The sequence below is a fragment of the Mobula hypostoma genome, chromosome 20 (genome assembly GCF_963921235.1).
Source record: "Mobula hypostoma chromosome 20, sMobHyp1.1, whole genome shotgun sequence".
Lineage (NCBI taxonomy): Eukaryota > Metazoa > Chordata > Chondrichthyes > Myliobatiformes > Myliobatidae > Mobula > Mobula hypostoma.
The window spans coordinates 57,342,563-57,366,725 of record NC_086116.1 but is presented as its reverse complement, the minus strand read 5'-3'; the positions used below and the strand labels follow the sequence as shown (position 1 = coordinate 57,366,725).

Genomic DNA, 24,163 nt, shown 5'->3' with positions numbered 1-24,163 from the left:
CTCAGCCTGAGGCACACGCAGGCTCCCGGTAAGAAAACAGGAAATCCCAGTGACCAGACATCATATATACTGTAAAAAAGTTGGGAAATTCCTTTCCATTAATAGAAAAAGAGCTGATTGAAGAGAGAGAATTCTGCAGATGTCTGGGAGCAAAATAGAGGAGGGTGGGGGAAGAGGAGGGTAGGGGAGAGGGGGAGGGGGAGAGGGGATGGGGAGAAAGAGGGAGGGGGAGGGAGAGGGGAGGGGAGAGCGGGGGAGAGGGGAGGGGGAGGGGGAGGGGGAGGGAGGTAGAGGGGAGAGGGGAGGGAGAGGGAGGGGAGGGGAGAGGGAGGGAAGGAGAGGGGGAGGGGAGAGGGAGGGAAGGAGAGGGGGAGGGAGGTGGAGGGGAGAGGGGAGGGAAAGGGGAGAGGGAGGGGAGGGAGAGGGGGAGGGAGAGGGGGGAAGAAGAGGGGGAGGGGAGGGAGGGAGAGGGAGGAGAGGGAGGGGAGGGGAGGGGGAGGGAGGTGGAGGGGGAGAGGCAAAGGGAGGGAGGAGAAGAAAAGATATTAGTCTGATGTCAGATATATATTTATTTATATACACATACCTTGGCTGGCACAATTCTTTACAGCACCAATGGTCACCCTTTGGGGTTCAATTCCCACCACTGTATACTAGGGGTTTGTACGTTCTCCCGTCACTGCGTGGGTTTGCTCCAGTTTCCTCCCACGTTCCAAAAACGTAGGATTCGTGATTTACGGGCATGTGATGTTGGCACCAGAAGCAGGCTGCCCCCAGGACAATCCTTGGACTAGATTGATCATTGAGGCAAAACACATTTCACTGTATGTTTGATGTTGTGATGTACACAAGACAAATAAAACTAACCTTCTCATTTATTGAACGGTCTGAAATCAGCAATGCAGAAAAATATGATTTGTGATTTATCAACATGTAATACTGTAGTAATATGTCACTACTTTCAGACTTGAATTTGCAGAGATATTTGACACAGACGTCTGAGGGAGCACGTGTGCAGAGTGAGAATGTAGCACGCTGAGACGTGTGTGTCTCTGTGAACTGAGTCCGAGGACAGTGAGCATGCCTGGACAAAGGGGCTTGGGGTATTAAACCTCTGATGAGTTGGTGGCAGGGTTCCAGGCTCAGGCCTGATCTGGAATGGATTTGCTGGTGTGATGTGTAGGGACATACTTTGGAGTTAGGGTATATAACAAGTATTAAGCAGAACAGCAGCCATTCTTCAGACCTGAACGTGGGTTGTAGTTTGAATTGAAAATAGTTTTCCTGGAGCTGATTGTAAATGAGATAACACTGATTAACATTCATTTTGCGTGTCTGGAGTGTGATGGAAAGAAGGCAGTGTGTGAAAACTGTATGTAATTCAAAGGAAGCATTGTAGATACATCGTAACTATGGAATTGCCCTGCTGCTACCTTTGATCTTTAGCACATAAAATGCCAGGTAATATTATGTTGGGAGGCCTCTTCCTCCGAGTGTCTCAGTTTGTTGTATTAAAACACTTCTGTATCCACTAGCTTCAGCACCTTTCCAGTGGTTTTGCTCATGTTACATCACAATAGTTAAGCTATCGGATTGCTGACATGCTCATCAGTCTCTCTGTGACAGAATGAGTATTTGAAGTTTTTAAATGTTTCCATGTTATTAAAAGTGACCATGAAGCTGTTGGACCAGCAAAAATCTAGTTTGCCCATGTTCTCTGTAAAGTCCACCCTTGCTCAGTCAGGCTTACAGCCTTCTCCAGCCCCACAGGAATAAGGTCACCACCAGCTCCTCCCTGGAGCATAACTGTGTGAGACAATTTGCATTTATTTGCTGTAAAGAATATAACTTCAGCCAAGAGGTCCAGTCACCCTGATCTAGTCGATAGGGGATGGGCAAAATTAAAATTTTAAACTCTCATTGGGACAGTGTGTGTGCTGGAAAGAGAGTTAAAACCAGCTGACAATTATCCCAATCTCTCCGCTTGTGCGCAGAGCCTAAATGAAGACTGGAGTCACTCCACAAATGAATATTGTGCCATGTTCTTGATTATTAGCTGGAAAACAGCCACACTTAGGCAATACTGACACTCAGCCTGACCAATAATGTGGCAACTGAGTGAACTCCTGCACCTAATAAAGTGAGCACTGAGTGTACATTCACGGTCTTCTGCTGCTGTAGCCCATCCACTTCACAGTTCGATGAGTTGTTCATTCACAGATGCTCTTCTGCACACCACTGTTGTAATGTGTGGTGATCTGTGTTATTGTTGCCTTCACATTGGCTTGAACCAGCCTGCCCATTCTCCTCTGATCTTTCTCAAGAACATGGCATTTTCACCCGCAGAACTGCCACTGACTGGATTTGTTTTTTGTTATTTGCACCATTCTCTGTAAACTCTAGAGACTGCAACACTCACAACACGCTGGAGGAACTCAGCAGGTCGGGCAGCATCTGTGGAAAAGATCGTTCGACGTTTCAGGCCGGAACCCTTCGTCAGGACTATAGAGGCCCTATAAAGAAGGTGGGGGGAGGGTGGGAAGGAGAAGGCTGGTAGGTTCCAGGTGAAAAACCAGTAAGGGGAACTCTAGAGACTGTTGTGTGTGAAATTCCCAGGAGATCAGCAGTTTCTATGTTACTCAAAACACCCCATCTGGCACCAACAATTATTCCACAGCTAAAGTCACTTAGATTGTATTTCTTCCCTATTCTGATGTTTGGTCTGAACAACAATTGAACCTCTTGACCACGTCTGCATGCTTTTATGCATCGAGTTGCAGCCACAGGATTGGCCAACTTATTAATTGCATTACCGAGCACACGTACAGCTGTACCTAATAAAGTGGCCACTGAATGTATATGGTAGAGGTAACAGTTAACAAATAAAACATTAATTTAACATCAATTTACTGCTGTATCATTTTCTCAAACAACTGACAGTTCATTCCTTGAGTTTGTCATCTGCCTTGGAGTAATTGGATTCCTTTCTTTTCAGTTATGCTTCCAGCCTTGATATCAATCATCCAGGGACTGAGCTGAGCTTTGGTTACAGAAGGTGAAGAGCACCAGATCTTATTACTGCCACTGACATTGTACAAGGGTCAGACTTCAGTTACACATGAGGTAATTCGAAGGCAGCATGATGGAATGTGCAAGGTTTAATCTCACAAGCCCAGGAACATTGCCAACGATGCCTTCTTAAAACGAACCTGCCAAGAGGTTATGTTTTGGGAAAAACACTGAGGCTGAAGTCACTGCTCCTGTTTACCTGAACCCTCCAAAACTCTGTCTCCTTGGCATCCCTGGACAGCTTCTGAAACAAATGTCTGCAACCCGATCCCCATTTCACTTCCAGCCTTGCTTTATCTGTTTGAACATAGAACTAACCCAAGTATGACTAAAGATCAAAGTCAAAGACAATTATCTTCAAAGTACTACCTTGAGATTCATTGAAAAAGAAAAAGGTTTGATCAAAGCAAACAAATTTAAATAATTTAATTACATTTAAAAACTCTCACCAATTGAATTTGCATCAACAGATAACTATTTACACTGACATTTGCTTATAAGACCATAAGACAACGGAGCAGAAGTCGGCCATTCAGCCCATCGAGTCTGCTCCGCCATTTTATCATGAGCTGATCCATTCTCCCATTTAGTCCCACTCCCCCACCTTCTCACCATAACCTTTGATGCCCTGGCTACTCAGATACCTATCAATCTCTGCCTTAAATACACCCAATGACTTGGCCTCCACTGCCGCCCGTGGCAACAAATTCCATAGATTCACCACCCTCTGGCTAAAAAAATTTCTTCTCATTTCTGTTCTGAATGGGCGCCCTTCAATCCTTAAGTCATGCCCTCTCGTACTAGACTCCCCCATCATGGGAAACAATTTTGCCACATCCACTCTGTCCATGCCTTCCAACATTCAAAATGTTTCTCTGAGGTCTCCCCTCATTCTTCTAAACTCCAAGGAATACAGTCCAAGAGCGGACAAACGCTCCTCATACGTTAACCCTCTCACTCCCAGAATCATTCTAGTGAATCTTCTCTGAACCCTCTCCAACGTCAGCACATCCTTTCTTAAATAAGGAGACCAAAACTGCCCACAGTACTCCAAGTGAGGTCTCACCAGCGCCTTATAGAGCCTCAACATCACATCCCTGCTCCTATAATCTTTTCCTCTAGAAATGAATGCCAACATTGCATTCGCCTTCTTCACTACTGACTACCTACGAGAGCCGTGAATGAGACCAGGGGTTTACCCTAATCTTTGTTCTGAGATGCACCTTTCTATTATTTCCACTGGCAAGGTTCACAGGGTGAGGCAAATGGTCATCTGTAACGTATTAGGTGTGCTCGATCCTCATTGGCTCTTAGTTATTCATTTCTTTCCCGGCTTTGGGTACAGCTGACAGAGCCAGCATTCACTTCCCATCTCCATATAGCCTAGGGAAGGTGGCTATGAGCTGCCTTCTTGACCATTGCAGCTCTTCTGGTGAGTGTACTCCCACAACGGCGCTGGGCAGAGAGCCCCAGAGTGGCGATGTCTTTGCCGGTCAGGATGGAGGTGGCTTTCAGGGGAACCTGCAAGTAGTTTTGCTCCTCAGCACCTGCTGCCCTTGGCCATGACGGTAGAGATGTCACGTTTGGGAGGTACCACAGCGATCTAACTATTTGCACCTGCAATGCAGTTTCCATTCCATGATGGTGCATCTTCTCCAAGGATTGTCATTTTGTCGTGGTAGAGAGTCTGTCAAGTGTGTGGTGGCTTCCTGTACATCAGCCTCTCCATGTTAAACAAAGCCACGCACAAGCGTTCTCCATTGAGGGAATCCATCCCAATTATGAGCAAATTATGAGCAGGAGTAGGCCAGTCAAACTGTCCACCTTAAATAAGATCATGGATATCTCCCTGTAAAATCACCTCAACATAAAATTAGTCAGATTAGTCATGATCTTATTTTAAGCAACAGCTCACCCTTTGCTTTGTAAGGATTTACGTTATGGTTCCTCTTTATGCCTTGTGGTGCACTGGGTGGAAAGCTTGCTGTTTCTTTAGCGTTTATCCGTTTTTTATGAGGCCGAGTTGCTGGCTCAATGCTCAACCCCACACGGATGGAAAGTGGGCCAGGAGCCGGCTGGATTTGAACCCAGGACCACTCTCCTCGAAGTCTAGAGCGGATACCACTACACCACTGGCTGGCAAGGATCTATGTATATTTGTCTTAAAAAAACATTTACAAATTGTCTGCCTTTACTGTCCTTTGGGAAAGAGATCCAAGACACACCTGAGAGAAAAATATTTCTCCTCATCCATCTGAATAGGTGATCCCTTATGTTTAAACAATGATCCCTTGTTTTAGATTCTTTTACGGAAATATCCTCCACCTGCATCTCATCCAGGCCCTTCGGGATCCTATATATTCTAATCAAGTTCCCTTTGCTCTTCTAAATTCCTAGCCTGGTCAACCATTTATCGAGGGCAACCCACCCACTCCAGATATTAGTCTAGTGGTCCGAAGGGCCTGGATATAGATTAATCTTCTCTGAACCATACCACTCCTTAGGGCTAAACATATACACAACACCAGTCTCACCAGTACCCCATGTTCACTGTCGTTTAACTTTATACTTGTATATAGCAGGAAGATTGTTCCCGATGTTGGGGAAGTCCAGAACGAGGGGTCACAATTTGAGGATAGAGGGGAAGCCTTTTAGGACTGAGATTAGGAAAAACTTCTTCACACAGAGAGTGGTGAATCTGTGGAATTCTCTGCCACAGCAAACTGTTGAGGCCAGTTCATTGGCTATGTTTAAGAGGGAGTTAGATATGGCCCTTGTGGCTACGGGGGTCAGGGGGTATGGAGGGGAGGCTGGGGCGGGGTTCTGAGTTGGATGATCAGCCATGATCATAATAAATGGCAGTGCAGGCTCGAAGGGCCGAATGGCCTACTCCTGCACCTATTTTCTATGTTTCTATAACGTATGTAACCATATAATATATACGTAAGACTTGAACCGTCAACCTTCTGACTTAGAAGCAAGTATGCAACAAGTGACCCTACTCATGGATAAACAGGCCTCAATCTCACTTCTTTACTGTCTCTTCTATAATAAAAGTAGTAGTGCTCAGTATTGGAACATCTTAAGTTTTGAAATGATAATGTCATCAGAATCTAACACAGCGAACAAATAAAAACCTTAATCAAATGACTTAATCATTCCATTTATCTAAAATTAAAGCAATAAGAAATATGAAGTTTACATTTATTTAACACCAATCATATCTTGGGTATTAACGCAGAGACCTTCCCAGCCAATTACTTCTGAAATATAGACACTATCAGGAATGTTTGCATCCATGACCTTAAACAAGAGGTGGACCAAAAGATTTTGTGTACCAGTAACATGCTAGTGGGACGTCAGAGTCAGTGCCGGAGGCATTACAGTTGCCCTCAGTGTTTGCTCGGTGGAGGACAGGCTGTGTTGTGTTCGCCTGCAGACTGCTGCAGTGTTCCTGAACTCAGGGACTTGGTCTGTGTCCTTTTTTGAGTGACTGTGGTTTACTGCTGCCTTGTACGCGCTGTGCGGACGGTGGGAGAGCTGGATGGTCTCATTCATAGTGCGAGGACTCGGCCTTGGACAGTGGTGTTACTGGTAGGCAGCCATCCAAAAGCGTTGTATCAGTGCTGCCCTCCAGTGTTTGCTTGGCAGAAGACAAGTTGTTTGCGCTTGACTGCAGACTGCTGCAACATTCAAGGACTCAGGAACTTGGAGCTTTTTTCTGTTTGTGACTGTATGTTTACTGCTATCTTATACATTCTATATGTGCCTTGTGCTGAGATTGTCTGGTACAGGGGTTTACACTGTGGCCCTGGAGTACGCTGTTTCACTTGGCTGTATTCATGTATGGCTGAATGATAATTAAACTTGAACTTGAACCAGAAGCATCCTGTTCTCAGTTGCTGCTTTTGTGGCGTCTGCACATTTTCCCTGTGACTGTGCGAGTTTCCTTTGGGTATTTTCATCTCCTCTCTCATTCCAAAGACGTGTGGGTTGGTAGGTCAATTAGACATTATAAATTTCCAGTGGTAGAATCTGGTACAGAGAGCAAATGAGAATGAGGGAAGAATAAAACAAAGTAAGGTTAATGTCGGAAGGAAATTGGGCAGTTATTTCTCAGCAAGCCAAAGGTCCTTCTCTCTCTCCTGTACCAAGGACAAGGACTTTCAATCCCTCATTTCTTCAGCTCCTCACTCACTTGGTCAATTGCTTCCTTAATCCTGTTTAAACATAAAAAGAGTTATTTCAATGCAGGCCACGGACAGAAGGATTGCACAGTAAAAAAACTTGGATAAAAGAAATACAATATACACCACTCAAGAAAATTTAGAGACAGAGGTTAACTATAAATTAGACAATTTCCTTCCAAGACAAAAGTTAAAGAAAAACATTTTGATTCAAGATGTCAATGCCAATGTTCTTTCAAGTCTTCCCTATTCCAAAGGAAAATACTCTGATCTGTCCCAAATCATGGTTCAAGTAGCAATCCTATACACTTTCCCCAGAATTGCACATTCTGCATTACCAGCATAAGTACATGCTAGTATGTATGTGCATTTTATTCCATATCCACATGTTAACCTCTAAATATATTTTTACATAATTCAAAGTTCAACGTAAATTTATTATTAAAATACATGACTGTCACCATATACAGCTCTGAGGTTCATTTTCCTGTGGGCATACTCAATAAATCCATAAAAGATTAATAGCCATAATAGGATCAATGAAAGATCGCACCAACTTGAGCATTCAGTGTGCAAAAGACAACAAACTGTGCAAATAGAAATAAAAAATAATAATAATAAACTATAAATATGAACAGCATGAGATGAACAGCCGTTGACAGTAAGTCCATAGCTTGTGGGAACATTTCAACAATGGGGCAAGTGAAGTTATCCTTCAGCTCCAGAGCCTGATACCTGTACCTCAACCTGGTGCTTGAGTCCTGGGGTTCCTGTATCAATGAGAACAGAGTATGACCCGGGTGGTGGGGGTCCCTGATGATGGATGCTGCTTTCCCGAGACAACATTTTGTGTAGATGTGCTCAGTGGTGGAGAGGGCTTTAGCTGTGAAGGAATGGGCTGTATCCACCACTTTTTGTAGGATTTTCCGTTCAAGGGCATTGGTGTTTCCATACCAGGCGGTGATGCAGCCAGTCAATATACTCTCCACCACACCTCTATAGAAGTCTGCTGTGCCCAGGACATTCCTCTGAAATAATAGCATCAAGAAATCTAAAATTGCTGACCCTCTCCGCTTCTGATCCTCTGATGAGGACTGGCTCACGGACTCTGGTTTCTTCCTCCTGAAGTCAATAATCAGCTCCTTAGCCTTGCTGATGTTGCGTAAGAGGTTGTTGTGGCGCCACTCAGCCAGACTTCCAGTCTCCTTCCTGTTTGCTGATTCATCACCATCTTTGATTCAGCCTATGACAGCAAACTTGAATCTGGCATGGGAGCTGTGATTAGCCACATAGAATTAAGTGTAAAGGGAGTAGAGGAGGGGCTAAGCACAGAGCCTAGTGGTGTACCTGTGCAGATGGAGATTGTGGAGGAGATGCTGTTGCCAATCTGAACTGTCTGGGGTCTTTGAGTGAGGAAATCGAGGATCCAATTGTACAAGGTGGTTTTGAGGCCAAGGTCTTAAAGCTTATTGATTAGCTTTGAGGGGATGATTGTATTGAGTGCTAAGCTGCTCGACAAAGAGCATCTAGATGCATCTTTGCTGTCCAGATGTTCCAGGGTTGGGTGAGGAGCCAATGAGATGGTATCTGCTGTGGACCTATTGCTTTGGTAGGTGAACTGGAATGGATTCAAGTTGCTGCTCAGACAGGAGCTGATATGTTTCGTCACCAACCTCTCAAAACACTTCATCACAGTGGAAATAAGCGCTACTGGATGACAATCATTGAGGCAGGACATCATGGTCTTCTTGGACACTGGTATAAATGGAATCTGCTTGAAGTAGGAGGGCCCCTCAGACTACCAGGGTGAGAGGTTAAAGATCTCAGTGAACAGTCCAGCACAGGTCTTTAGTATTTGGCCAGGTACTCTGTCTGGGCCAGATGCTTTTGTGGGTTCACCCTCCTAAAGGCATGTCGGCCTCAGAGACTTAAATCACAAGATCATCGGGGGCTGTGGGAGTTTGTGATAGTTCCTCCAGATTTTGATGGTCAAAATGAGGATAGAAGTCACTGAGCTCATGTGGAAGCGAAGCCTTGTCTCCTAAGTCACTTGATTTCACATTCTAAGAGCTGATGAGCATTCAAGTCTTGGCACAACTGTCAAGCATCCTTCTTTGATTCAAGTTTAGTCCGAATTGCCACTTTGCAACCGAGATCGTACCTGGACCTCTTGTACCATTCTTGGTCACCGGACTTGAAAGTCTCTGATCTGGTTATCAGGAGATTGCGAATCTCAGGACTTCTGGTTGGGGAAAGACTCTGAACAACTCTGTGGGGACATGTTTGTCTACAACCGGTTTAATAAAGTCCATGACAATCATTCAGATCCACCGTGATTCCTTGAACGTGGCCCAATCCACCAACTCGAAGCAATCCCGAAGCCACTCCTCTGCCTCCCATGACCACCTCTTTGTTGCCCTCATCTCTAGATCCTTGCTCTTTGGCCTCTGTCTGTATACAGGTAGGAGAGGGACAGCCAAGTCAGCTGATCACTACTCTTTATACTAATAGTTGAATGTTGCTTTTGTTACAAGTCATGCAAACATCACAACAAATTCCTAATATGTGTAAATGTATATGGCGAATAGAGTTTATCCTTGATTCCAGTGCTTAGGTGTCCTACATGTTCAACATAATTCACTTCTCCTACACCCCTAGAAAAAATGCCTTCCTGCATTAATATTTAATTGTTCTGCTGATTAAGAGTGCTGTTTTAATGAAGTTGTTCACACACATGCAAACATTCTTTTATCTTCTACCCCATTCAATTTATTTCAAGTGCCAGGTACATTTTGGGTTTTCCTACTGAGATTCCTCATTTTTCAGATTGGTTCCCTGACTGCAGGTTTTCTTGTTTTTACATTACATTTTTCCTGAATATCAATCAGAGCCTTTCATCAAATATTTGATTGTAACTAACTCTTCCTACTTGGCTATTCTTCAGTCAGGGGTCCTGGTTAAAGGGATGAACAACCTGCTGCGATTACAGTTAAACCTCTGGTGGTGTTTGCTGCGATTGCTTAGGTAGGGAGGAAGAGTTGGGTATTACTGTACCGTGTCAGTGGGACCTGCTCCGTGCATAAATTGGCGAAAGGCTCCAGTTGGTGGAGAGCATATTCATACTGTAACAAAAGCACAGAAGAACAATTATTCACAGTGCACAGTTATGCAGAGAGATTCTCCCTTCTACACCACTTCCAGCAACAACAAGCTCCAAAACTCCCGACTTCCATCTGGAACTGTTGTCCCTATCACTCCGACTCGCCAATTCCTCATACAATAAAGCTGGAACATTAACAGGCGGTACCGAGATACCAGTCCTTCTCTTCCCCAAAGCTCTGCGCCCACTGTACATTTTCTGATTTGGTTTATTTTGATTGCTGTTGACTCAGTTTGTCTTCCATCACAACGTTCAGTTTAACCTTTCATCTTTCAGACTAAGTGTTGATGCTCTCTACACCACGACTTCTGAATGCAGAAGTTCGAACACAAGAAAATCAGCAGATGCTGGAAACTGCCCATCACCTCCCTCTAGCGCTCCTCCCCTTCCGTGCTCTTCTACCCTCTCCTATCAGACTCCCCATCCTCCAGCCCTTTATCTCTTTCACCAATGAACTTCCCAGCTTCACCCCTCACCCCGTTTCACCTATCACCCACCACCTTGTACTTTTTCCTCCCCTCCCCCCACCTCCTTACTCTGACTTCTCAGCTTTTTTCTAGTCCTGATGAAGGGTCTTGACCCAAAACTTTGACCGTTTACTCTTTTCCACAGATGCTGCCTGACTTGTTGAGTTCCTCCAGCTTTTTGAATGCTGAAGTTGCTTTCCCATTGTACTGCTGTCTCTAATATCACACACATAACAATGTACATCCTCGATGTCCACTGCACCCTGTGTAGACAACATCACTCACCTCAGCTCTAATCTAATTCCACAACCTGCACACTTTCAAGGACTCTACAACTCAAATTCACAGTATTATTTTTATTTGAACAATTTGTTTTCTTTTACACATTTGATGTTTGTCAGTCTTTATGTACAGTTTTTTCATAAATTCTACTGTATTTCTTTATTTTGCTGTAAACATCTGCAGGAAAATGAATCTCAAGGTGGTTGTGGTGATCTCATCACAATGTGATGCTGAGGCTTTCTAAGGCATTAGTCAAACCACCCTTGAAGTATTGTGAACAGATATCAAAGAATGCCACCTTATCTAAGGAAGGATGTGCAGGCATTGGAGATGGTCCAGAGGAGGTTCATGAGAAATGAAAGGGTTAACATACGAGAAGCGCTTGATGGCCCTGGGTCTGTACTCACTGGAGTTTAGAAGAATTAGGGCGGATGCCATGAAACCTATTAAATATTGAAAGCCCAAGATAGAGTGGACATAGAGTGGTCCTATAGCGGGGAGTCTAGGACCAGACAGCCAGACTCAGAATGGAATGACATCTTTTACACAGAGATGAGGAGGAATTTCTTTCGCTACAGGGCGGTGAAGACCCTGACCTGCAGTTACACGCTGACTACGGTTCTTTGCGGGAATGGGACCCACTCTCAGGGTTTCACGACTGGCCGTTATTCGGCAAGGGCTCAGCCTAAGAGCTCAGCTTGCCTTTGGAGGGCCGAGGTTTCGTGGCTCTGGAGATGGGGTGGGGAGATCGGAGGTTGGTGTCTGGGCAGGAGATCGGTGTATCGTGGGAGTCAGAAGATCTAAGGCTGTGTGCCCAGAGACCCGAGATCTTTGGGCACAGAGCTCGGAAAAAGTCACACAACAGACTTTTAACATCGTAAACCAGCGAGTTGTTTGTTATGCCTCCCCACTCGCTGGGGAAATGGAGACACCCCTTTCTCCCTTGTTAATGAGAGAGAGAGCCTGTGGAATGTTGAATACTGGGTGAACGAGTAGTCTTCGGGGTAACTGCAAGTCTGTGTCTTTGCTGTTGCTTTGCTCGCACTTGAGTGCTCAGTGGCGAGTGCCGATGTTTTTTTTGCTGGTGAGGGGAGGGGGGATTGTTGCTTGCTGCCGCTCATGTACGGGAGGGAGGGGAGCTGGGGGGGGGGACTTTGGGGGTTCTAACATTTAACTGTCATTCATTCTTTGGGGCACTCCTCTGGACAGTTGCAAAGAAAAAGCATTTCGGGATGTATATTGTATACATTTCTCTGACATTAAATGTACCTTTGAAACTGTGGAATTCATTGGCACAGGCAGCTGTGAAGGCCGTCATTGAGTATATTTAAAGTGGAGGTTGATAGATTCTTGATTAGGAAGGGCATCAAAGGTTATGGGGAGAAGGCAGAAGAATGGGGTTGAGAGGGATAGAGAGGGAGCTAGGGCTTTACTCTTTGGAGAGAAGGAGGATGAGAGGAGACATGATAGAGGTGTACAAGATAATAAGAGGAATAGATAGCATGGATAGCCAGCGCCTCTTCCCCAGGGCACCACTACTCAATACAAAGGGACATGGCTTTAAAGTAAGGGGTGGGAAGTTCAAGGGGGATATTAAAGGAAGGTTTTTTACTCAGAGAGTGGTTGGTGCGTGGAATGCACTGCCTGAGTCAGTGGTGGAGGCAGATACACTAGTGAAGTTTAAAAGACTACTAGACAGGTATATGGAGGAATCTAAGGTGGGGGCTTATATGGGAGGCAAGGTTTGAGGGTCAGCACAACACTGTGGGCCGAAGGGCCAGTACTGTGCAGTACTATTCTATGTTCTAAATCAGCCATGATGGAATGGTGGAGCAGACTGAATGGGCCAAGTGGCCTAATTCTGTTCCCATGTCTATTGGTCTTATGGTCTTAAGAAAGTGAATCTCAAGATAGTAAATGGTGAATTATACATACTTAAATATTACATTTACTTTGAATTCTGTTCACTCCTGGACACCTCTGCCACTCTCCCCACCAATTCTATGACCCAACCTCTGACCTGCTGCTCTGGGCCCTGCATTGATGGTTACAGCCCGACAGGCCCTGGGATCTTTCCCTGCTCTGTACAAGTATACTGATGACAAACCTCCGGCTTGTGCCAGTCGAAGCAGTGCGTTCGGAAATACTCCACCGCAGCGCGGTAGTTCTCCCGCTCCGTCAGGTGTAACTTGGTGGTGAGCACACGGTCAGCCTGCTCGGGGGAGTCGGTGGCCATAATCACAATCTGCTGCACAGCCTGTACGATCTGCTCTCTCACCTGCAACACCACACATCTGTTAGTCACTCCCCGAACACCTGGGAAGGAATGATGATTCTCCCACTCAGAACCAGGTTCAGTATCACTGACGTATGCCATACAATATTGTTTTGTGGCAGCAGAATATTGCAGGGCAAAAAATATTATAAAGCGCAAAATAGGAACAGTGAGGTAGTTTTCTAAAATCTGATGGGAGAAGGAAACACACGGTCCCTAAAGCATTGAGTGTGTGTCTTCAGGTCCCTGTATCTCCTCCCTGATGGTAGCAATGAGAAGAGGGTATGTGATCCACTTGGATGATGAGGATCCTCACTGCCTTTGAATTTATCCTCGATAGTGGTAAGGCCTATGCTGGCTGAGACGACAGCATTCTGCATCTTTTGATCTTGTGCACTGGAGCCTCCCGATCAGGCAGGGATGCAAGGAGTACGAGTGCTGTCCATGGTATATTACAGACACTTGCTACAGTCTTTGGCAACAGAGCAAATCTCCTCAAGCACCTCATGAAGTAGAACCACTTTATGATCGCATTAACGTGTTGAGCTCAGGATCGATCCCAGTGAGATTCTGAAACCCTGCAACTTGAAACTGGTTTTCCCAAAAACCATGAAGTCGTCCTGGGAGCAGGTGCCCCATTTGACAGCAGAGTCACCCTGCACTGCAGTAAACCTGTCTGTACCACACTCACTGTGATCACCTGTACTGTAGTAAACCTGTCTGTACCACACTCACTGTGATCACCTGTACTGTAGTAAACCTGTCTGTACCACACTCACTGTGATCACCTGTATTGTACTAAACCTGTCTGTACCACACTAACTGTGATCACCTGTACTGTAGTAAATCTGTCTGTACCACACTCACTGTGATCACCTGTATTGTAGTAAACCTGTCTGTACCACACTAACTGCGATCACCTGTACTGCAGTAAACCTGTCTGTACCACACTCACTGTGATCACCTGTACTGCAGTAAACCTGTCTGTACCACACTCACTGTGATCACCTGTACTGCAGTAAACCTGTCTGTACCACACTCACTGTGATCACCTGTATTGTACTAAACCTGTCTGTACCACACTCACTGTGATCACCTGTACTGTAGTAAACCTGTCTGTACCACACTAACTGTGATCACCTGTACTGTAGTAAATCTGTCTGTACCACACTCACTGTGATCACCTGTATTGTAGTAAACCTGTCTGTACCACACTCACTGTGATCACCTGTATTGCAGTAAACCTGTCTGTACCACACTAACTGCGATCACCTGCTGTATCCTTGCCAGTTCCTGATAAGTGAGGAAGTCTCTTGTGTGAGCCAGAGTGGGGGAAACAAGCCCGCCCTGTTACCTTGAGGAGATGGTCCAGGTCTTTCTGCAGCTTTTCCTTCTGCTCCAGATCTGTCGCAGCTTTGATCCTGTTCTGAAGGATGACAATGGGTACATCGCACTGTGGCACAGCTTCCATTCCTGCCATCTGACACTGGTTCTGCCTGCAGCAGGTGCCAAAACAAGAAAAGTTTGCCCTTTGAACTATGACACAAAGCTCTCCTACTCCAAGCGAGACGCACAGAAAGTCAAAGTAAAATTATCAGCAAGGCACATTTATGAGAATAGGTTGAGTGAACTCGGCCTTTTCTCCTTGAAGCGACGGAGGATGAGAGGTGACCTGATAGAGGTGTATAAGATGATGAGAGGCATTGATCGTGTGGATAGTCAGAGGCTTTTCCCCAGGGCTGAAATGGCTAGTACGAAAGGGCATAGTTTTAAGGTGCTGGGAAGTAGGTAAAGAGGAGATGTCAGGGGTACGTTTTTTTACGCAGAGAGTGGCGAGTGTGTGGAGGCGGAAATGATAGGGTCTTTTAAGAGACTCCTGGATGGCGACATGAAGCTTAGAAAAATAGAGGGCTATGGGTAGAGCCTAGGTAGTTCTCAGGTAGGGAGATGTTCGGCACAGCATTGTGGGCCGAAGGGCCTGTATTGTGCTTTAGGGTTTCTATGTTTCTGTGTCAACTTCAGATTCATTTTCTTGCAGGCATTCACAGTAGAACAGAGAAGTACAATAGAAACGATGAAAAACTACACTCAAAGACTGGCAAATAACCAATGCACAAAAGGAGATAAATTGTGTAAATTAAGAGTAAGTGAATAAATATTACTGAGAACATGAGTTGTAGACCCCCTGAAAGTGAGTCCGTAGGTTGTGGAGTCAGTTCAGAGCTGAGCTGGGTGAGGTTATCCACGCTGGTTCAGGTGCCTGACGCTTGAAGGGTAATAACCGTTCCTGAACCTGGTGCTGTGGGACGTTCGGCTCCTGTACCTCCTGCCTGATGCTGGTAGCAAGCCGGAACTGGGCCTGGGTCATGGGGGCTCTGGGTGACGTTTGCTGCTCTCTTCTGCAGTGCTGTCTGGGCAGCAGTGGGCCACAGTTGGGGGTAGGGAGTTGGAGGCCTCACTATCAGGAGACAACACAACACACGATCGGATAAGGAATATAACTAATAGCCGAGGGGCCATTGTGGTTCGTTTTCCTGTTTAGGCTTTCTTGACCTCAGGACCAGCCCAAGTACTTTACAGTTACTGTAGCACCTTGTGAAGCAAAGCGATGTTTTAACGTGGGGACCAAGGCACCGTTCAGATTTGGATTATTTATAATCACGTGTACATCAAAATACACAGTGAAATGCAGCTTTTATTTTCTTGCTCTTCAGCACCAGATGCCATAAGCAGCAAGGAAGGAGGTAGCTGGGATCCTGATTGAGATCTCTGAATCTTTGTTAACCACAGTTGAGATGCCACACACTGGGGGATTAGAAGAGCAGCAGGGATAGGTGAGGTGAGTGAGCGGTGAGGAACTTGTAGCAGAAAGTTATGAGGAGCAGGATTTATGTACATTTGTACGAGCAAGGGTAGATCAGCAAGAGTCAGAATGGAAAATCCTGTCACCTTGAGCTGATTGAGTGTTTTGAGGAGACAGCTAAGCAGATTGATAGACATTGTCAACTGCCTTTTTAAAATCCGTATAGACATGGTCTGGGGTGGTAAGCTGGACCAGAAGGTTAAGTACATTGGATCCAAGGTGAGTTAATGAATTCCATTCAAAATTAGAAAGCAGGTGGTGGCGGGAAGATGCTTTGCTGATGGGAAATGTGATCAGTGGTGTACAACAGGGACCCTTGCTGTCTATGATATATATTGACAACCTAGATGTTGTAGGAAAAGGAAAACTCTGATTTTAAACCTTCGCTGCCTTGCGACCATAAACATGGGAAAGGCTTCGGGAGTAAACCCTGAGGAAGAAATCCGGAGCTGGAGTTCCTAAGGCAGTTTGATGTTGTTTACAACTTCACTCTGGCGACCTCTGCGACGACACAGTCCACCAGAGGCACAAACCCATGACCTCCTGGGATCCACGGCTGTTGTTGTGGCAAGATTGATCTAAAATCAAAACAATTGCCACCAGCCGGCGATCTCAGATGCAGCTGTTACCTTTGTGTGACTCACCCTCAGATTCAATGAATGATACTGCAGAGTCCAATTCCTTACTTTGATTCCTTTATGAGCAATTAGCAAACATATAATCTTGAAGCGATATTAAATGGCATTAAGTGGTCAGCGAAGATGTGACCTCCACGGTGCCAAACTACAAACTGCCAAGAAACAAGCATGAATACGTAACTTATTCCCTTCGCTTTTAGCATGCCCCCAGTCACGTGACTAGTTACCAAAATAAAGGCACAGCGCAGGATAATGTGGGCGGCTCCTACAGACGTGAACTTAGGAAATGTGAATAGGAAGTCTGCAGATGAAATGAAAATTGACAGTGTTAGAAACAGCAAGAAAGGCTGCCCAAAGCTACAGAGATATATTGTTCAGTGCAAAGTCAAGTAGAGCATTGCTCAATGAAATTTAATCTTGCAAAGTGCAAGGTTGGGCAATCAAGCAGGGCCAGTACATGTACGGTGAATGGAAGGTCACACAGTAATGTGGATGAACAGAGAGGCCTTGAGGTTCACATCCATGGTTCCCAGAAAGTGGCAACACTGGTGGATAGAGTGATGAAAGAGGCATATGACATTTGTTTTCATAGGCTGGGTGACAGAACATAAAAATCAGGATCTCCCCCAACTGCTGTTGCTTGGTTAGAAGATGTAATGTTTTTTCTTAAATTAGAAAAGATTAAATTCACTTTGAGGGGGTCTGTGAAAAAGTTCTATTTGAAATGGGGACCTTTCTTATCATATTTTGGGAGTCTTAAGGAATTACCTACTAGTTGAGGGCATTTGATTGTACTTGGGAAGTTGCCTCCCATTTAACATGCTTATAATTTACCTCACAGAGTGGTTGATGAATTGTAAATATGAGTGTATTTTGGATCATCTGACATGTTGCAGATGTGTATGAGCTGTCGTATTGAAGTAGTGTGGGGGTACGGTTGTGAAATGTCTGTACTTGTATTTGTGAATTGTTATGTTGTAAATATATTAGCTGCCATGATATGTTCGGGGAGGGTGGGTGGGGGGAGGTTTGTTTGGGGTACGATATAAAAGCAAAATGGAGGAAAATGTAATCCATTATATATTCTGTATTGCGTCATTCCTTCAATAAAAAAATCAGGATGTTACAGTATATGGCAACAATAGATAGATAGATAGACATACTTTATTGATCCCGAGGGAAATTGGGTATAGACACGGATATAGACACAATAAGACACGGATTAGACTTCACATGAAGTATTCTGTCCATTAAATGATGGAGTGGGGTTAAGGAGAATACAGAGGAGATTCACTGGAAGTCTTTGGATACAGGGACAAAGTGGATGGGCTGGGCTGGGTTTCCCTGGAGCAAAGGACACAGAGGGCTGATTTGTGAGAGGTATGTACATTTTTTTTTAAAAAAGGCACAGATAGAGTGGATATTAAGAATCTTTTTCCCATGATATGGGTATCAAAATTAAGATAGCATAGGTGTAGTTGAGAGGAAAGAGTTTTACAGGGGATTTGAGGGAAACTTGTTTTGCACAGAGTGGTTAATATCTGAATCTCAGGTATAATCACTATGTTTAAGAAACATTTAGACAAATGTTTGAATTTGCAAGGCACAACAGGAAACGGACCTAATGAGAGCAAATAGGATGAATGGAATGATCGACATTTATGCGGTAGATCAAAGGGTCTTTTTCTGCACCATACAGTACATGCCGTATTGGTTTTTCAAGAATCGAGAAGAGATATGGGGAAAAGTATTGTCAAAGGCAAGCCAAAAGCTATTGCCTGTGGTGCCGGGAAGCAAGCAATGAGCCTGCTCAGCCGACTGACCTCTCAGTGGGTGAGCCTTCTGGACAGAGTGACCACAGCTCTCTGACCATTAGCATAGCCTTGGACAGGGTTAGCAGCAGACAGAATAGCAGAGTATTTAATTGGGGGAGGGTGAATTAGGCAGGAACTTGGGACCATAAATTGGGAACAAATGTTCTCACTGGAAATGTGGAAGCTGTTTTGGGAATTCTTGCATCAGGTTCTGGATATGTTTGTTCCAGTCGGCAGGGAAAGGATGGTCAACTGAAATGTTGGAAACTATTGTTTATTTATTCATACTTTTTATAAGATTTGTATTTTTTAAACCAACTCGTATTTTTCACATTCATTGGCAGAAAGCAGTATAGCAGCTAAACTAACGGTTTATCATCTTTCTCATTTTTTCATTGGCCAATTATTAGCACATTACACACATGATGTAATTGTTTAAATTATCTAGCCTATTAATTAATTTATCACTAAGGAATTTTCTTTATCTTACCTATAAAAGTGATAAATTTTTCAGAAGCACTCTCTTTTCTTGCTTTTATTCCTTCGTCTTAAATGCCTCAGCATTAATTCCCTCCTTAGCATCATTTCTCAGCTCTTTATTTAGAAGAACTCTAATGCAAGGTCATACACTCTGGTAGTAGAAATAAATGTGCAGACTATTTTCTAAACAGGGTGAAAATCAAAAAATTTGAGATGCAAAGGGTCTTGGGAGTCTTTGTACAGAACATCCGAAAGGTTAACTTGCAGGTTGAATCAGTGGTGAGGAAGGCAAATGCAATGTTAGCATTCATTTCAAGTGGTCTAGGATACAAGAGCAAGGATGTGATGTTGAGGCTTTATAAGGCACTGGTGAGGCCTCACCTTGAGTATTGTGAACAGTTTTAGAAAAGGTGTGCTGGCATTGGAGAGGGTTCAGAGGAGCTTCACAAGGATGCTTCCAGGAATGAAAGGGTTATCATGAAGAACGTTTGATGGCTCTGGGTCTGTACTTGCTGGAATTCAGAAGGATGAGGGGGATCTCATTGAAATCTTCCAAATGTTGAAAGGCCTAGACAGAGAAGATGTGGAAAGGATTTTTCCCATGGTGGGAGAATCTAGGACAAGAGGGCCTCAAGATAGAGGGGCACCCTTTCAAAACAGAGATGTGGAGAAATTCCTTTAGTAGAGGGTGGTGAATTTGTGGAGTTTGTTGCCATGTGCAGCTGTGGAGGCCAGCTCGTTGGGTGTATTTAAGGCAGAGATTGATAGGTTCTTGATTGGACATGGCATCAAAGGTTACGGAGAAAAGGCTGGAAACTGGGGTTGAGGAGGAGAAAAAAAAAGGATCAGCCATGATTGAATGGTGGAGCAGAACTCAATGGGCCAAATGGCCCAATTCTGCTCCTACATCTTATGGTCTAATGATCAAAAATTGAAGAGATCCAACAGAAGGAACCATGGTTGATAAGAGAGGTGAAACTATTTGTCAAGAGAATCAAAATCAGTAGAAGTGTCGGAAATTTAATAAGAACATCAGGATCAAACACACTGGAGCATTATGGGATATACTCCAGGTTTACTATGGGAAGTGAGGGAAGAGACTGCAACAACGTTGGTGATGGTCTTTGTGGAGGGTCGCAAAGGTTGTTCCTTTGTTCAAGAAAGGTGATAGAAATAATGCTGGGAATTGTAGACCAATGAGTCTTACATCTGTGGTGGGCAAACTATTGGAGCGGATTCTTAAAGACAGGATTTTCGAGCATTTGGAGAAGCATAGACTAATGAGGGATTGTCAGCACAGTTTTGTAAGGACAGGTCATGCCTCATGAGCCTGATTGGCTTTTTCTAGGAAGCGACAAAGCAAACTGAAGAAGGTAGAGCGGTGGATGTGGTGAGCATGGATTTTAGTAAGGCATTCAACAAGGTTCCCCATGGTAGACTCATTCAGGAAGTCAGGAGGCATAGGACCCTAGGAAACTTAGCTGCGGGAATTCAGAACCGGCTTGCCCACAGAAGCAAGGAGTAGTAATAGATGGAGCATATACTACCTGAAGGTCAGTGAAGAGTGGTGTTCTGCAGCGATCTGTTCTGGGACCCCTGCTCCTTGTGGTTTTTTATAAATAACTTAGATGAGGGAGTAGAAGGGTGGGTTGGTAGGTTGTTAGAGGACACCGAGGTTGGTGGGGTTGTGGATGGTGTCGAAGGCTGTTACAGGTGACAGGATGCGGAGCTAGGCTGAAAAGGGCTTTTCTCTTTGAGGCAAAGGAGGATGAGAGGTGACGATAGAGGTGTGTGAGATGACAAGAGGCAGAGAGAATGGGCAACCAAAGATTTTTTCCCAGGATGGAGATGGCCAATACAAGAGGGCATATTTTTAAGATTAATGGAGGAAAGTAAGGGGAGGGGGATGTCAGAGATAGGATTCGTTTAATACTGAGAGCCGTGAGTGTGGGGAATGCATTGCCAGGGATAGAGGCAGTTACATTAGGTACACTTTAAGAGATTCTTAGATGGACACGTGTAATAAAGAAAAATCTAGGGCTATGTGAGAGGGGAGGGTTACATTTATCTTGGAGTAGGTTAAAGGGTGGGCATGAAATTGTGGGCCGAAGGGACTGCACTTCGTGCTGGTAGCAGGCAGGGTGCGGGGTGTCCGTGTTGGTCGATGTGTTCTGACATCGTAGAACCATTTTGATAACGGGGTGTGGGGGTATAATGCAAAAATCAATTCGACTATTCGCAGTATGTCGGCGAAACGAAAGTAGAGAATTCTGGTCGCCACCACCCAGATGTGACACTCTCGTGACAATGACACGTCTATCACAAGGCCGCCAGAAGGCGCAGTCGGGAGGGAACCCAGCAGCATTTCCGCCGCTTTTCAACGGGAGGATTGTCGGCTAATGAGCTGGCTTTTCCAAAATGAACCGGAGAGGTTAAATTTAATCCGTGACCCTTTTGTCTGCGCGATCGGAATGGTTCGCCATGCCCCGTAGTTTTTCCAGTTAGTCCCACCCTACTGTCCCTATCCATTAACGCTGCCGCTATTGTATTCACACACTTCATCATTCCTTTTTCCAGGGAAAAGCATGTTTCAACTCGATTTAACTTTACATTGTTACATCCATGTTATTTCTTTCCAAGTAATCTATTGCCATCGTTTTAAAAACGAAATGCTACATATTGCGGTGCAGAGAAGGGAACAAGCTCACCTGATGTGCCACAAGCTCCGTGCCAGCTTCGACTTCTCACTTCCTGGGAGCAGCCTCCATTCCAACCCACAATGCACCACGCCAATAGGCTGGATAGGGGACTTTCTGGTGACATCATAAGGCCAGGATTCCAACAGCTGACGACGGGACTCCAGCAGTAAATACGCTCCAGTTCTGCCGCGGCTGGGAATTCCGGGGAATAATTGTACGATCGGCAACAGCCATGTTTGGAGCCAAATTTAATTCACCCGTTTAATTTCATGATCAACATAATGTACTTTCCTTCCGATAGAATTTATAAACGAGTCTTTACCTTGTAATAAACGAAAACGCTGCAAACGCTCGGCAAGTCAGGCAACAACTGAGGAAAGTGTAAGAGATAATGTCCTAGATCTTATATCATTTATCTCTTTTCACGGGAAGGTCTCAGACCTGAAGTATTAACCCTGTTTCACTTTCTAATGATGCTACCCGACCTTCAGAGAATTTCCACATCCATTTTAGTTAATATTTGGCATTTTTACTTACCTTTGGAAGCCCCTAAAGAATGTTTCTCACTTAACTGTTCTTACACTCTTCTTTCCTTTTTGCATCAGTCTACACTGTGGAAGAGAAGACACTTGCAATATGCTGGAGGTTTGAGTGCCAGGGAGCATGCAATGTGTGAAGTTACCATAACTAGAAACTGAAAGGTGTGAAGGTAGATAAGTCACCTGGACCAGATGGTGTACACCCCAGAGTTCTGAAAGAGGTGGCTGAAGAGATTGCAGAAGCATTAGTAATGATCTTTCAAGATTCACTAGATTCCAGAATGGTTCAGAAGACAGGACAATTGCAAATGACATTCCACTCTTCAAGAAGAGAGAGAGGCAGAAGAAAGAAAACTATAGGCCAGTTAGTCTGATCTCAGTGGCTGGGAAGAAGTCGGAGTTGATTGTTAAGGATGTGGTTTTGGGGTACTTGGAGGCATATGATAAAACAGGCAAAAGTCAGCATGGTTTGTTTAAGGGAAAATCTTGCCTAACAAATCTTAGAATTCTTTGAGGAAATAACAAACAGGATAGACAAGGAAGAATCGGTGGACAGCGTGTACTTGGATTTTGAGAAGGCCTTTGACAAGCTGCTGTATATGAGACTGCTTAAAAAGATGGTATTATGGCTCATGGTATTACAGGAATGATACTGGCATGGACAGAGCATTGGCTGATTGGCAGAATGCAAGGAGTAGGAATAAAGGGGGCTGCCTTGAACTACTGGTGATCCACAGGGATCAATGTTGGGACTTCTTTTTATGTTGTATGTTCATGATTTCAATGATGGAATTGATGACTTTGTGGCCAAATTTGCACTCAATATAAAGATAGGTGGAGGGGCAGGAGGCTGCAGAAAGACTTGGATAGATTAGGAGAATGGACAACGAAGTGGCAGGTGGTATATAGTGTCAGTAAGTGTACGACCATGCACTTTGATAGAAAGAATAAAAATTATAGACTATTTTTGAAATGGGGACAAAATTCAAAATCCAATGAATTGTCTGACTGGAACTGCTTCATTATTGGGCAAGTGTGGTTATCCTGGAGAGGCTGCAGAGGAAATTCACCAGGATGTTGCCTGGCTTACAGAAGTTTGGTTATAATACGTGATTGGATTTGTTTCCTCTGGGAAAGCATAGACTGAAAGGGGAATCTGATAGAGAAATGTAAAACTGAGTAAGTAGATATGGTAGACAGTAAGAATATTTTCCTGCAGTGGGTGTAACTAAGAGATGAGATGCAGGTTGAACATAGAACAGTATATTACAGGAACAAAGCCCTTCAGCCCGTGACATTGTGCTGATCTACTTAAGCTAATGAAACCTAATTAATCCATTCTGCCTGCACATACTCAAAATTCCTTCAATCTCTGCATATCTCTGCATATACAAGGAAAATAACAATTCTACACCAACATTTAATATTCCCCCTTTGATTCTAAGTCACACACTTAGAATCATTACATCTTAAAATTCTGAAGCTGAAAGAAAATGCAGTACCTGAATTAAGTATAAAATAACCAAAAAATCACCCGGTATGAAAATGTTAAAGGATATTTATGGAATTACGTCATTGTCAGGTGGATTGCCCTGATGAGTTGGTACACTTACCTGAGTTTGAGCAGCCCTGTTAAACTGTAAATGAAGATAAGGTGTATCAGGGCAAATATTATCACCTGTAATCTCAT

General features: G+C 44.3%; 1 protein-coding gene across 1 annotated transcript; it reads right to left on the bottom strand.

The window, feature by feature from the left end:
• Positions 1-6,211: 6,211 nt before the first annotated feature.
• Positions 6,212-24,163, bottom strand: LOC134359254 (legumain-like). Its single transcript, XM_063072217.1, has 6 exons — positions 24,087-24,163; positions 21,944-22,126; positions 14,795-14,936; positions 13,273-13,443; positions 10,311-10,378; positions 6,212-7,289 (listed from the first exon to the last, which is right to left on the bottom strand). The coding sequence occupies exons 1-6, from the start codon at positions 24,161-24,163 to the stop codon at positions 7,244-7,246; spliced, it is 687 nt and encodes a 228-aa protein (XP_062928287.1). The 3' UTR covers positions 6,212-7,243.